Source organism: Marasmius oreades, chromosome 8, assembly GCF_018924745.1.
Source record: "Marasmius oreades isolate 03SP1 chromosome 8, whole genome shotgun sequence".
In the NCBI taxonomy this organism is placed as follows: Eukaryota; Fungi; Basidiomycota; class Agaricomycetes; order Agaricales; family Marasmiaceae; genus Marasmius; species Marasmius oreades.
Window position 1 is genome coordinate 1,305,639 of NC_057330.1, and position 13,582 is coordinate 1,319,220.

Sequence of the window (13,582 nt, forward strand, 5' to 3'; positions counted from 1 at the left end):
TAATGTGGTCCATGGGTCGAGTCATTCGGTGCGTACTTAGTGGTCAATTTTGTCGAGAAATGCTTTCACACCGAGTTCATTTAGCCCACCACCATCGGGATCGGTCGCCTCCAATGCTCTTGCAATCGCGATTATTTGCTTTGGCTCCTTTGAATTTATCCAGACTCGTCCGTTGAGACCTATAGCAACCTCTAAGGGGAAGAGCCCGCCAAGAAGAGGAAGGAGGAAGTGATTTGGGTCAAGCAGTCTATGACGATGGTCACAAGTTTATGCATAGTTGCAGAGCGACTAAAGAGGACGTACTGTCGACACATCCTCATGCTACATTTGACAAGGAAGCCGTTTTTTAATTCTCCAAATCCCTCGGCTTTGTGTGTTTGTGCATCGAAGCATTCTAATTCTGGATCCATGTCCTTGTGAGCAAGGGATACCCTGGCGTAAACAAGGTTTCCGACCTGATAGATATTAGTTTGCGAAGTAATGGAACATGGAGTAGAACAAACTTTGAGGTTCGGTTTATTTCTTTTGGTCGCGCCTTCAAAAGCAAGGCCGTCCAAATTCGCGTTATGAGCAGACGCAATATCGACTCGGTATCCTTCTCCTTGTCGCTGAGTTATTACGCCAATAACCGGCTCTTGTGTCGCTGGAATATACTACTTCTTCATCGACGGGTGACCGTTCAAGGGAGACAGAGGGCACGCACTCTTCTCGAGTTACTTTCTATCCACCATCTACTTTTATTCGAGGAATGATTGACAGTGCCTGCGCGAGTCGACACTATGGATGGAGAATTTGCTGTGGAGGCGTCGCTCGTTTGCGACAAGCCTGGTCCTAGCTTAAGATTGACATGTTGAGCAGGTATCTTTTCACCGGGCAAGACAATGGACATGGTAGTGTGGAAGACCTTGCCGCGGAAGAGTTCTATAACTTACCTTACACCGTGACCATCATGGCCCAGTCTCCCGATATCTCGACGCCATTCACAAGGGATTTCCCAGAGCTTGCTTATTTATCGTGTGTCTCTTCTTCTCGAGGAGGTCGAAGATAACAAACCGTTCACTAGGCGAGAAGATTTGGAGGACCTGCTATCCGATCATACATACTTCGAGGCTGTATTTCATTCCTTACCTCGCGTTAAGGCGATGTACGACGCTCAAGCGGAGTTGGGTCGTGCAAACGACTCCATCGCAAGTGGGTTAACGTCCTTTCTCGACAGTCATTGAACTAAGTCTTATCGTAGAGCATAATCTTGCATTGCAGGACGGGTTATACGCTTTGCGGTCAGAAACACAGACCGCTTTTGATCAAGCCAAAGCTTTCGAAGCTCGTTGGAAGGAGGTCGAAAAAGAGCAGCGCGACGTTTACCAGGTCAATGACCATTCTTTGATCTTGAAAGAAATACCACGCTTAAACCGATATCACAGCGATATACTCCACAGTTTCTCTTAATGAGGCTCCGGCACAGCATCACGGCGCAGGACGATGCATCCGAGGCTCTTGTCTCTGCTTTCAATCAGCAAAAGCCTAACGCAGATGGATCCACGAAGGATGCAGACGAATTCATCAAGGAGTTCAAGGAGATGAGAAAAATTTACCACAAACGTGCTATGTGGGATGACCGGTGGTCCCAAGGACGAGTAGAGTGGAATGATGAATGATGGAAAGGATTCTTTTCTGCACAACGCAGTATCGAGTAAGATTTCCACAGGTTCACTTCTTGTTCTCGGCGTCTCCGCTGACTCGGCGTTCCGCACGAAAGTGCCTCAATAGTTTCTGGTAGCTATTCCTTGATAACCTGGTCTTGGGAACAGGGCATCTATCCATACATGCCTCACAACTTACCATTGCGTCAGGAGGTATACGTGACATCCCTATGTGCGGGCAGCAACGCTATCATAGCCGCTGGTCTACCTGGTTCACGCACACATCAAGATCACGTTTGTCATAGACATCTTCGAAAGCATTGTAACATATCTCCGTTCTAGAAATACAACATGAAACAGCACTTTCTTGCTTGATTTCAGCTCCTCATTTACTTGCTTTCATCTGGGTGGCATCTGCAATCCACTAGCGTGTGTAAAGTATGTATATCTCAAACCGTGGAACACGGTTATAAAATTTCTCCGTCGTTTCAAATCTGACTTGTCAGCTCAGGATCCACAACCTACGACAAACTTTACTTGTATGTGTTATCTTGGAGCAGTGGCAACTTTTTTTTTCCAGGTGTTGAAAGAAACATCACGAAAACGAGTCTGGTCGTGCCGTGGTGGTCAATGTGTCCAGGTAAAATGACTGCTACGCAGCACCGCTCTAGTAGTAAACCTCTGCTCGTACGAAAAGCCAAACTAGGTCATAACGCCCTCCCCAGCGATCTCTCCCAATCCCAGTATCTTACCCCAGCTCCTCCACATCCTCTCCACCACCAACCGTCTCTCTCTCCCACCCAACTCAGGATCCTCCAAATCTTCCACATCTTCTAGGAATCCCTCTTTCAATCTAGAATTATTAGGAAGATACTTTTCCGCGTATGTTTGTAATTGCGCAACAGAAAGCATGAGTAGACCGGCAGTTTGCGAGGACACTTGAGTAGTTTGGTCGTGTATCAGGAGGCGTTCAATTCGTCTATATAAGAATGATGGTCAGACATTTATTTTTCTAACTGATTCAACCAACCTCATCGCAAAGAGCACACGCGCTCGTTGATGTTTCCCTCCGTATCGCTGTTTGCCACGACCACCCACGAGTAGCCGTCGAATATACCCCACGGTGAGATATAGAATAGAGAACGCCGGCGCGACTCCAACGAAAGCAAAAGTTAGTTCTAAGATGAACAGTCAGGGTGTACATGACCGTCAAACGACGACAAACGGCATCGAACCTTGAGATTTCAATAACCTGTCAATGCCTGTAAGAGCTTGATCTATGTCCACCTAGCACGAACACTCAGCGACAAGCAACTGCAAAATACCAACGACTCTGCGTACCTTTGCTTTCTGAACCTGAATGAACAGTGTCCTCAGAAGAGTTCCTCCAAGAGCTGACTTGACCGGGCTTCGGATGTCCTCTTCGTACAACTTCATCACTGGGGTCAAATCGCCTGCTCTAACCTGCTCTGAGAGCCCGCGTAGCTGATCGGAGTTGTAATTGAGGTGGTCTTTTGCGAGGGATATTGCCATGCGCTCCAAGGACTGGAAATAAATATCAGGACCGCGAAACAAAAAATAACAGAAGCACGAACTTCAAAATCGGCTTCGACTCCTTCTTTGCTAACAATGACGCTTTTGTCCTTGGAACGTACGGTGTCAAAGACGCCCTTCAATGGTTCAATAAGCCAATCCACCAAAAATCCTTGAAGCACTTCCTTTGACTCTCGGGCAAGTTGCAAAAGGCTTCCTCGGGAGTGATACAATCGGCCAACGGTATATAAAAATATCGGAGGACCCAGAATGAGTCGAGGCCATAGACGGGTTAAGCGCGAAGGCTTCAACAGTTGTTCGGATCGCAGATGTGCGACATGGAGGTCTTTGAACTCAGTGAAGGTCGTAGAACAGAAAGCCTGTAACATTGGAAGAGTGGAATCCATCGCTACGGAGGATGTAACCTCGCGCATGATTCCGTCGATGACTTCCACTGTAGGCTTCAAAGATTCTAGGTCGAACTGGGGATGGTCCAAGGTATCCCTCAAACGAAGGCGTTCTTGGGCAAGTTGACCAAGGGCGGAGGCTCGGTCGTTTCGAATCGCCTCCAGTTGGCGTCTCTTAAAACGGCATTCTTCCTTCGTCAGTCGATAAGGTAGTTCGATTAGAGAACGTATGGATCCGGCGAGATGTGAGATGATGCGAGTTATGCTCCAACCGTGATTACCGGACGGCGTTTGCTGAGAGTCGAAGAATAGAGAAAGGGATGGGATGGATGACAGAGATTGAGAGGAGTGATGGAGGTGGGGGAAGAGCGAGGTTACGAGAATTGAAGGTCGTAGAGCTCGGGAAGGAAATAAAAGACGCAAGGATGATGGCCTTAGTTGGTCAATGTTCATTGGAATGTTATGCTGCCTGAGACCGTCGCGGAAAGTGCGTGTCAAGTTTACCAAACGAGAAGGAAGGGCTGTAATAGAGTTTCAGTCCATAAGTCCATCACTGTATATGCAGCTCACTTTGCAAAAGGTAATGAACAACATTCGATGGGGACCTTTCAACATCATTCCACCATTCCATTTCGCTTTCGGCCTCGAGACATTGGGAAAGGAGTATATCTAAGGCTTGGGAATAAACGACAATTGCGACCTTGTTGAGAACAGCTTGTTCTAAAGCGGCTTGCTCGGAGTCCTTCGATGGGGGAAGTCCTTCAACCAATCTTTGATTTTGAAGACTCAAGAGAAGCTGTATTGCATCTCGTGTATGTTGGTTGGAACCGGGAATATAGAGTTTCTCTAAGGACGCGAGAACTGATTGCAGTTTTTGCTTCGTCGAATCGGAATCCGACTTTTCCGAAACAGTCTGTGCAACTTGAAGGAGAGGCTTTTTGGCGCTTGTAAATAATTAATAATTAGGGAGAACGGGAGAAAACTGGGACTCACTGTTGGTCGAGTGCCTTCACAAAATTGCGTACCGTGAATGTTTGAGACACGGCCATATTATTGTCAATTGACGTGACGCGTGCCTTCCCTGGCTCTGACCGTCACCTCGACTGCAACCAAATCTCCCAGCGACGTGAAAGGTGTTGACTATAATCTCTAAGTGTTCTTCGTCATGGCCAGCACGCCATTAATGGACCCTAGCGTGGATGTGGAGAAGAACGACCCATTTATTTATCGGACTGCAATCCCAGGCAAAGGAAACGCCTTCTTTGATGCTGCACGATACAACGGACACGAGGCTCTTTATCTCTTGAAGCAAAGCTATAAGCACACGACTACCCCATCTCTCTTAGCTACTCACCGCTGCCTTGCCAATGCTGCCATTCCTCTCCACCTCGGTCAGGCGCCCTCTAAGATCACACCGACAAATGGTAACGAAATCGTGCCAGAATCTTCATTTTGTTTCGAATACCAGCCCTTTCGGACTACTCTGCCCCAAGTTTCTACTACCGTGTGGTTTTTCGCACAACAACCGTCCATGGGAAATCCTCATGGCCAGAGTCAAGATGGCCTGGTTTGAGACAAGTGGCTATCCAAGCCCTTCCTCTGTGACCTACAATTCCACGCTTGAACCGACTTAGTTTACAGAAGATCTATATATCCCATTGTCCCATCGAAATACATTTGCAGTGTGAGCCACTCGATAGGGGCTACATTACGTAACTAATAAGGGCTGAGCGCGTTCAGGCGTTCCATCTCGACTTCGACCGTCAACATCTTCCTTAGCTTTACAGCGAACCCAGGCTTTTTCTGAAAAGGAAATAGCTATAGCTTGCCTTCTGTAACCCGCATTTGGTCATTACTCTCCGAAATGGATCCATATTCTCGAACACAATCTCCATCACATTTACCTGCCGCGTCCTCCATGCATCACCGACCCTATTTTACACCAAAAGAAATAGAGTTACTCTCTGAAAAGCAGCGCGGAAAAATGAATGCCACGCAGGAGGAAAAGATTCGCCAGAGCGCTTGTGCGTTCCTGGAGGCAGTTGGGTCGCGCATAGGATTGTCAGTCAAGTTTTCCTGTTCCTTCAACTGCTGGACCTAACACTCTACTAGTCCACGGAAGACTACAGCTACGGCCCAAAGCCTTTATCATCGTTTTCACTTATTTTTTCCCAGGAAAGATTTCAACTACTTCGTGAGCTTCTTTACTCTCCCTTACTCCCCAAAACGTGTTTGATAATTTCGATTTCTAGGATGTCGCATTGGCTGCCCTGTATGTCTCTTCAAAGATGCACGATACGTTGAAGAAGCCTCGTGAACTTTTGGCAGTATCATATGGTGTGCGCTATCCTGACTTGGCTGCAAAGTCGAAACACCCTGCAGGAGATGTTGACCTTGATACAATGGACCCAGCAGTTTGTGCTCTTCATTTCAATATACCAAACTCGATTTTTACAACCCGATCTACAGATAGTGGAGCACGACCGTCAGAGGCTGCTGGCCATCGAACGGCTGATATTGGAAACTATCTGCTTTAATTTTACTTCTCGAATGCCGTTTCCATATGTGATCAAAATTGGACGCGAACTTGGTGGTACGCTATTATAATTCTGCTCACGGCCTTCGAATTCATTGCCCTCACCTCTAGCTGATAAGAAAGTCACAAAATTGGCATGGCGGCTAGCGATTGATAGGTTGGTTCCTCTTCTTATCTACACTTCTTAACTAAGCTTTTTGGGCCTTTTGCAGTCATAGAACCTTGATACCAATACAATATCCGCCTCATACAGTCGCTTTAGGCAGTATATATGTCGCTTCTCTACTATCCTCATTCGAACACGACACAGCAGGTCCAGAAGCGCGTATTGGCCTCAGAATCGCAGGGATTCTGGGGCAGCATGGTCCATGGGAAGCGAAATTTCAATCTCATGTCGAGGATCTGGAAGGTGTGTCAGCCATGAGACGAGTTTCGAGTTCTCATTCTCATTCGTTTGCGTAGCCATCGCCCATACCATAGTCGACCTTCTTACCCAAGGTGCACAAACCCCTTCAGCAAACACTTCACCACGAACGCCATCCTCACCTTCTCCGCATCCTTCTCCTCGGGATCGATATTCATCTTCTGGATTCCTCCAGCCCATGCCACCACCTGTCCCATTCAAGAGTGACCAGCTGATTCGATTGAAGATTGCAATGAGGCAGAAGGACCATTCACCTCTTCCTAGACGCTCGTATCAGGATACTGAGACGGAGAACGCGTTAGGTCGGAATGAAGGAACTGTCAGGTTCTTGTTTGAATCTCCGGGTTTTCAGGGACGGTCATGAGTTTGTGAATCTACTGGGTTTATAAATACAGGCGTCTAGTATGTACTATATTATAGCTAAGTAGAGCCAAAGATGGTAAGAACTATATCTGCATTAGATGGATGGGGTTGTTGATACAAACTCAAGGTTTACGCTCCTACTCGTACAGTTGCGTTGAGAAATAGGATGATGCGAGGTAATAATGTCTTGGCCGGGCTGATGAAGGGCGGTATTACCATCCCACCTCCAAGTCCACGTCGGTGCCAAGAGTCAGCTACAAAACGGTGAATAGGTTGTCAAGGAAAAGTCAAAGTCATTCTTACTCATCGGCTGGGCTAGGACGAACATCACAAAGTAAACCCATAATCGGCCATACCATCCACCCACTCTTCTTCCCGTAAATCTTCGCCAAAGTCGTTCCAGTACCAACAAAAATGCTTGCATAGTAAAAAAAAGAGGAGGGGCATAGTCGAACCCGTTGCCCAGGGCGTAAATAGCGGATTCGTGGAAGAGACCAGAAGCGATAAATGTCCCTAAAACCCCACCAAAATTGCCTCCGATCCATTGACCTGGATAGCCGCCATATACCAGAAAAGTTTGACGTAAAAGTTGATGCCAACGTTTCGCCCAACATTCGTGTAATGATTCGACGGACCAAGGGTTTTCTGTGACTGGGGGCCAGGAGGTTGGAGGGTCGTTGAAAACAGCGACGGCGAGAAAGGTGATCAGGTCGTAGACCATGCCGAACCCTGAGAGGATTGCGGAACCTGTGAGCATGTGGATGAATGTAGCGACGATGAAGCGTTGTGGGTGGGGAAGAGCGGGATAAAACATGGATCCTCCGGATGTGTCTCCTACGCCGGGGAAAAGCTTGATGATGGATTCTATGAAATCCAAAAGTAGGAAGTTCTTGATTAAAGAAGATAGAGTGGCTTTTAAGAATGGGCCTCTTTCCAGAGGTCGGGTATGCTTTGGTATATGAAGGCCGTTCCCAAATTTGAACCTGAGACCACGAAGGGTGAGCATGAGTTCTGTTGCATCGGAGAACCATCGAGGGAAGTAGGATTTGTGTTCAAGATTCTGAGGTTCGGCATGACCATTCTGTTCTCCATTCAAGGAGGCGTTGCCATTGAGACGTTTCACGTCTTCTCCCAATCCGTTTTCACCGACTTTCAACATTCCTTCGGGAGTGAAAGCATATTCTATTGCCTTTGCCAAGGTCACTTCTGCAAATAAACCTATTAAAACAGGGAAGTTTGATAAACAAGGCTCTTTTCACACAAAGGATACGCACATTGACCCCAGTTGTAAACATTCAACGATGGGATGGTCCAGCAATGACGAAATGATACCGCAAGGATTAAAGAAGATACGATCGGGAAGAGTAGAACCCGAAGAATATAGGTGTCGGGGCGACGTGCCAGGTATGCCAGAAAAAGAAAAGGAATGTAAGAAAGTGCGATATATGGCAGATGGCTTAATGTCCACGGGTGACGGTTCTGAGGTTCTGGGATGATGGTGCGGAAGAGAATTAGAGAGTTGTGGACGAATCTAAAGTTCATGAGTCCACTACTGTCAGCTGATATTCCAAAGGCTCTTACTGTTGAAAAAGAGAAGGTCCCATTTCGAGTTGAGCAAAGAACGTGGCTTACGCCCTTCAAGAGCTCTCAACTCAGATCATCGCTGATTGGTCCGTGCGTTTGTTTACACGTCGTGGGACATCTCCCGTCACGTCAGCCCTGGCCACCCGTTTTTCGGTCGCTTTGCCTGTCTTCTCATTCTCAGCTCACCATTACTCATGCAAGAGCAACAAATGTCGGAAAGCTCTTCCTCTGTTCTTCCCAGCATACAACTTGAACGCTCTGGCGGCGAATCGTCTGCACCCGAGCCAACTTCTCAGTCTACTTCTGATCCAGCCTTGTCTCTGCGTGCTGTAGCTCTGTCAACATTAAAGTCGAAGAGACGGAAAGCTGCAAGTTCGACACAACCTTTTTCTAATCTGCCTCGCCCAGTCACGATTGACAATTCGGTCCAGCTTGACTACGGTCAGGATGATGACCACGATTATTCTGAGGTCCGTTCAGCAAACAAATCAGATCCGCCAGAAGATCTGCAAGCCCGCGAGGAAGGCGAAATAAGTGATTCGGAAGAAACTTCAGCTGTTCAAAAACCCGTCGAGCTCCCGCCGCCCGTAACAATCGATGCTCAACCCAGCATATCTGGCGATGCTCAATCACCCCGGGACAGGCTTCCTCCACTATCAGCATCGACGACTATCTTCAAGACGGAGTCTCCACCACCTTCCAACTTGCTCGATAGGATATCTGATCCCCAAATATCGGCATCTATTCCTGAACACCCTCAACAACGTGGACTTTCCGAGTCATCTCATGCAGCAGATGATATGGATGTGGATACTAGTGCCTTTGTCGATGAGAACAACGTTCGGCCTGGTCTGAAAAGTGCGCCATCCTTAAAGTCCCTGTGGATACTTCCTATTTACTTTTTTTTTGCGCTAATTACTCCAGTGAATCAACATCAATACGATACCGCCAAAGACATAATTCTTGATCTCCTTGGCTGGGGTGTTCCGCCTGGTTATCTCATTGATTGCGGCCTCAGTCGGGAAATCGTCTTTTATGTATTCAGTGAACTGAACTTGCGTCTGCCGGACGGTTTCGACACACACGGGCTAATTCCTTACAACACTTCCACCGTGAGGATGTTGACCCGGGATTCATCCTCGCGCTCTGACTTAGGGTTTCGTTCGACTTCTGACGTTGACTCTTTCTCAAAGTCAGTCATGTCACCCGATGCTCACAAGCTTCACGACATGGAGAAACAGCGTCGACAGGAGCTTCTCGCTCGCAAGGCGGTCTATGCATCGCGTAAAGGGAAGGCGCCGATGACGGACTCTGCTTCCAACGGACTACACAAAGGGGATGTAGAATTAGCTGTTCCTACAGAGACAGTTGACGATTTCTTGAAAACCATCGAGTCAGGAGATGAACCTCGCAGGAACCATATCTCTCAGCTGGGTCATGAAGATAACGATAACATGGAAGTTGATTACACGACACCCGGAGACCAATCCACACATCAAGATTACGTTCATACACCCACCGAACCCCCTACTTCTGCGGACTCTATTTCATTTGGGCACATCAGCGGTCGTTCATCTAGCAGCGGGGATGTTTCTGTATCTAGTAACGGTCAGAAACGTGGTACCAAACGACCTGTGGCTGCTGACTTTGTGGATTTTGATAACGAACCCCGGTTGCGAAATGGTCATTCGCATACTACATTGAAGCGAAAGACAGGGGGAAGCTTTGCCAGCATCAGTACAACACGGAGATGTGTTATTGATCTCAGCGACGATGAAGAAGGCGGTGCAGGTGCTCGTCCACAAGGGAATGGGCCTGGCTACGAGTCGCCTGTGCCAGTAGCTAGTGTCAGCGAAGTTAATGGGGGGTATTCTACGCCTCCAGTGGGACCGTCAAGTACATCCACACCTCGATTGTCTCCGGGAGCGCTTGCCGAAAAGGAGAGGCAGATTGAGGAGATGCGACAGATGATTGCACAGCGCGAAAAAAGCCGAGTTGTCAAGAGTCTCAAGTTCAAGGTGCGGTTTGATGATCTTTTGAATTTTTGACAAAACTACAAGCTGTATTGTGGAGCAGAAGATGGCTCCTAATGGTACACTTACACCTGAAATTTCCGTGTCTGTCGAGCAAGGAGAGGATGAATCGTTATTGGCAAAAGAGACCCCCGAAAGCTCATTAACGATGCATAGAACCACTGATCACATGAATACTGGTCAGTTACTATCTTCGATGCGCACTCGAGAAGGATCGGCTCTCACCTTCCACAGAACGCACGGCGATTGAGACCATCGGTGCATTTGCGAACGAGCAGGATGGTGTGTCATTAGTTACCCGGGACTAGTACTCGACTCATCAGACACCTCGTTGCGAGCAGATGATGACTCTTCTGTAGCCTCAACGCCACCTCCTATGGGTTCTCTATTATTTTTCATTGGGGGCTTATCATCTACTCACTTCCCTCTTCTCTCATCTAATAGATGAATCCAACGATACATCAAGTACGCCGTCTCAGGCATCCTTTGAAGGTTAGCCTTATCAACGCGCTCAACCAAAATATACTTATCTATTCGACTTCGTTACCCACCTTCATTTTCACTTTTTCGCTTCCTACCTCTCTACTTCGGCTGGCCACTTGTTACTTATCTTGGCGCCCCGGCGATTTCAGCACCGGTTGCCCAAACAGGGAGTGGTCAAGCGGCAAGATACTTTTTGTTCGGATATTCATATTTATTCCTAATTTGTTCTTTTTTTTTTTGCTTTCCCCTTTCCCCTCTCTAGGACATTGTGCAAGACCCGCAGGCTGGAGAGAAAACAACAGAAATGGTCGACGTTGAACCAAAATTGTCTTCGTCGGCACAGGTGCGTCTCATGAGTTCGTTTTATTCTATTCCTTGCGGAAGTTCTTCCGTATTCCGCTATCCTCGTCACTAATTGTTCTCGTCCCAGATGAAAACGACAACGTCTCCACACCACCCAAGGCACGACGAAAGTCAGGGCCAGTCACAAGAAAAGTTTGAAGACTGGTATCCCCCGTATCAATCTATCTTCCATAACTACCCTCTCCTCCGCTCTTCTCCCTCAAATTTAACTGAAGACCGGACATTAACGAGAGCGGATGCAAGTTCACTGATCCCTTCTTCCAACGGCTCTACTTTTTCTAGTACACCTTTTGATTCCACATCCACGCTTTCCACCTCTTTAGATATTTCCGCCTCTTCTTCCTCCGTTCAGTCTTCTCACATTACTATAGTTCTACCCGTCTTGAAAGCTCTTAAATTTGGTGCCTTCATGCAGTCCCTCGATCCCTCCAAACGTGTTTGCCAGTACGAGATTCCTGGCGGTGGTGTTTGCCGGGATGCGGGGTGCGAAGATAACCATCTAAGTAGGATGGCCACAGGGGCAGTTGATTCAAAAAAGAGTTCACAGGGGTTCTCAGTAGAACCTAGCGGTGAGTTGGATGGCTGTTATCTGGTGTGATGATCTGACTTGTGCCGCGTCGACAGATCAAGATGCCGCCAAATACTTGGCCAACTTTTTACCGGAAAGTTGGAGATTGGGACATGGCAGTATGGTAACGTCCAAGATTATCGGCACTCTCGAAGAAGCTCGAGTCAAAAACCCTTCAATGACTTTCGATGAGCGTGTTGCGTCGGCTGTGGCTACGCTGCAGTCTCAAATTTCGGCACTCCGGAGGTCATAACGCCGCCCTCGTGCTCCCATGGCTGGTATCAATCACGTATCGCTGATGACGCGACGGCCGGCGGTCTGCTTCGTGACAGTTGAGTTTCTTTGGACACGCGACGATTCAAAAAGTGATTTCAGCAAGAAGAAGAGGACGACGCCCCCATCTGGCTTCTCATTAGTTTCAGGTTCCCTGTTGCTGTGAAGCAGGAGACAGAACGACCTTGGATTTGACGATACCCTCGTATAAAAAAAGATGGAGAATTGGAAAAGAGCGCATAGTGGCGCCACTCTCGTTACGTTGGGCGAAGGAGCGTGTACACCTCCCATCGTTCGAGGGCTGTGGTTTCGCTGATTTTTTTTAGAGATTGTCGACGCATTTTTTATAATTTCAGAATTCCTTGATTGTTTTCGTGACATGTGTATCTTTTAGTTTGCATTTCGTTCTCGTAGAACCCAACGTCGAATCTTCATATTGTATTTTGTATCACTAAACAGAGTTGTTTTTTTCAAATCGATCGATCCTCAGTTAGCTTGTGAGGAGGAATCTAATTTTACTAGACCCAGTAGTCAATTTAAAGTACATATGGAGCTTCCCCACAATGTTAGGTACCATGATCACGCTTGTGATAAAGGGTTGACATACCAAGTCCCTTGGGAAGTAAACGACGGGGAGAACGGAACAAATGAGAAATGAATTTATATTGATATTTATATTTCCGTTTTGGGCAGAATTATTCTCCTTATAGGTTTCGAGGACGACAACCGTGGACGTCGTCGGCCGCACTGAGCGACGAAGAGGTTGACCGGTATATGGTCATGTTTAGAAAGTCAGTTATAATTGGATGACCACACAGCCGACCAGCCTGGAGTTTGACATTGAATGCCCGACAAAAGCCGATTTGTGTGTTATTCAGTACAGCTTGGCTTACAAAGTGATGTTGGTGTAACTACTTATTGGAACGGACGTGTCATAAAGGCGCTCTGAGAGATCTACAGGGTTGCAAGAAGCATGGTTAGAGTAAGTTATGCTCGTTACCCACAGAACGGGAGATCAGCGCCACCTACGCTCAAGGTTGCCGTACAAATGTCCGATTGACGCGAAGTGAACGCGTATACTTATCAGGAATCCCAGTGGCCTAACTGGGAGCATCAGCCGTGTACACGAGGGCGCCACTGTTCCAATGTCTGTCCCAGCTCTTGGGCCAGCTGTGCGTAACGTTATGCGGGACGCCACTTATCAAGGTGTGTAGTTGACATGTCCGTGTCGTCGAATGTCGAAGATGAAGAGAAAAAAAACGAAAGCTTGTTTTGACGTTAATTTGCGCGCCTCGTTGCCGGGACCGGGGATGACGACTGTCATTTGTCATGGCGATACCAGATATGGAAATCCCAATACGTACTTGGCACG

At 47.5% G+C, this 13,582-nt stretch overlaps 7 protein-coding genes across 11 annotated transcripts; 4 read left to right on the plus strand and 3 right to left on the minus strand.

Moving 5' to 3' along the window:
• Positions 1 to 36: 36 nt before the first annotated feature.
• On the minus strand, positions 37 to 889 carry E1B28_012337 (uncharacterized protein; the record flags this gene model as incomplete). The annotated part of the gene is made up of 4 exons (XM_043157432.1): positions 37 to 247; positions 304 to 455; positions 504 to 653; positions 704 to 889. The coding sequence occupies 4 exons, from the start codon at positions 887 to 889 to the stop codon at positions 37 to 39; spliced, it is 699 nt and encodes a 232-aa protein (XP_043004799.1).
• A 32-nt stretch (positions 890 to 921) lies between these two features.
• On the plus strand, positions 922 to 2,006 carry E1B28_012338 (uncharacterized protein). Of its 2 annotated transcripts, none has more exons than XM_043157434.1 (4): positions 922 to 1,191; positions 1,241 to 1,368; positions 1,425 to 1,693; positions 1,760 to 2,006. In XM_043157434.1, exons 1-3 carry the CDS (start codon positions 1,143 to 1,145, stop codon positions 1,656 to 1,658), a joined length of 411 nt encoding a protein of 136 aa, XP_043004801.1. In that variant the 5' UTR covers positions 922 to 1,142; the 3' UTR covers positions 1,659 to 1,693; positions 1,760 to 2,006. The 2 variants fall into 2 exon arrangements, with proteins under 2 accessions (XP_043004801.1, XP_043004800.1); XM_043157433.1 differs by lacking the exon at positions 1,760 to 2,006 and having other exon boundaries at positions 922 to 1,014; positions 1,064 to 1,191; positions 1,425 to 1,752.
• A 242-nt stretch (positions 2,007 to 2,248) lies between these two features.
• E1B28_012339 (uncharacterized protein) lies at positions 2,249 to 4,636 on the minus strand. Of its 2 annotated transcripts, XM_043157435.1 has the most exons (7): positions 4,577 to 4,636; positions 4,154 to 4,527; positions 3,239 to 4,104; positions 2,985 to 3,188; positions 2,879 to 2,930; positions 2,674 to 2,821; positions 2,249 to 2,622 (listed from the first exon to the last, which is right to left on the minus strand). In XM_043157435.1, exons 1-7 carry the CDS (start codon positions 4,630 to 4,632, stop codon positions 2,346 to 2,348), a joined length of 1,977 nt encoding a protein of 658 aa, XP_043004802.1. In that variant the 5' UTR covers positions 4,633 to 4,636; the 3' UTR covers positions 2,249 to 2,345. The 2 variants fall into 2 exon arrangements, with proteins under 2 accessions (XP_043004802.1, XP_043004803.1); XM_043157436.1 differs by having other exon boundaries at positions 2,674 to 2,930.
• Positions 4,637 to 4,748: 112 nt separating this feature from the next.
• On the plus strand, positions 4,749 to 5,156 carry E1B28_012340 (uncharacterized protein; the record flags this gene model as incomplete). The annotated part of the gene is made up of 1 exon (XM_043157437.1): positions 4,749 to 5,156. One exon carries the CDS (start codon positions 4,749 to 4,751, stop codon positions 5,154 to 5,156), a length of 408 nt encoding a protein of 135 aa, XP_043004804.1.
• Positions 5,157 to 5,322: 166 nt separating this feature from the next.
• E1B28_012341 (uncharacterized protein) lies at positions 5,323 to 6,907 on the plus strand (the record flags this gene model as incomplete). Its single annotated transcript, XM_043157438.1, has 7 exons — positions 5,323 to 5,644; positions 5,696 to 5,777; positions 5,836 to 5,997; positions 6,053 to 6,176; positions 6,231 to 6,276; positions 6,332 to 6,528; positions 6,582 to 6,907. The coding sequence occupies exons 1-7, from the start codon at positions 5,448 to 5,450 to the stop codon at positions 6,905 to 6,907; spliced, it is 1,134 nt and encodes a 377-aa protein (XP_043004805.1). The 5' UTR covers positions 5,323 to 5,447.
• Positions 6,908 to 6,934: 27 nt separating this feature from the next.
• E1B28_012342 (uncharacterized protein) lies at positions 6,935 to 8,527 on the minus strand. Its single transcript, XM_043157439.1, has 4 exons — positions 8,488 to 8,527; positions 8,181 to 8,437; positions 7,210 to 8,124; positions 6,935 to 7,160 (listed from the first exon to the last, which is right to left on the minus strand). The coding sequence occupies exons 1-4, from the start codon at positions 8,508 to 8,510 to the stop codon at positions 7,036 to 7,038; spliced, it is 1,320 nt and encodes a 439-aa protein (XP_043004806.1). The 5' UTR covers positions 8,511 to 8,527; the 3' UTR covers positions 6,935 to 7,035.
• A 97-nt stretch (positions 8,528 to 8,624) lies between these two features.
• E1B28_012343 (uncharacterized protein) lies at positions 8,625 to 12,685 on the plus strand. Of its 3 annotated transcripts, none has more exons than XM_043157441.1 (10): positions 8,625 to 9,348; positions 9,415 to 10,508; positions 10,567 to 10,702; positions 10,758 to 10,805; positions 10,865 to 10,903; positions 10,968 to 11,015; positions 11,156 to 11,187; positions 11,269 to 11,362; positions 11,437 to 11,938; positions 11,994 to 12,685. In XM_043157441.1, the coding sequence occupies exons 1-9, from the start codon at positions 8,685 to 8,687 to the stop codon at positions 11,505 to 11,507; spliced, it is 2,226 nt and encodes a 741-aa protein (XP_043004808.1). In that variant the 5' UTR covers positions 8,625 to 8,684; the 3' UTR covers positions 11,508 to 11,938; positions 11,994 to 12,685. The 3 variants fall into 3 exon arrangements, with proteins under 3 accessions (XP_043004808.1, XP_043004807.1, XP_043004809.1); XM_043157440.1 differs by having other exon boundaries at positions 11,269 to 11,349; XM_043157442.1 differs by having other exon boundaries at positions 11,269 to 11,938; positions 11,994 to 12,682.
• The last annotated feature ends 897 nt before the right edge of the window (positions 12,686 to 13,582 follow it).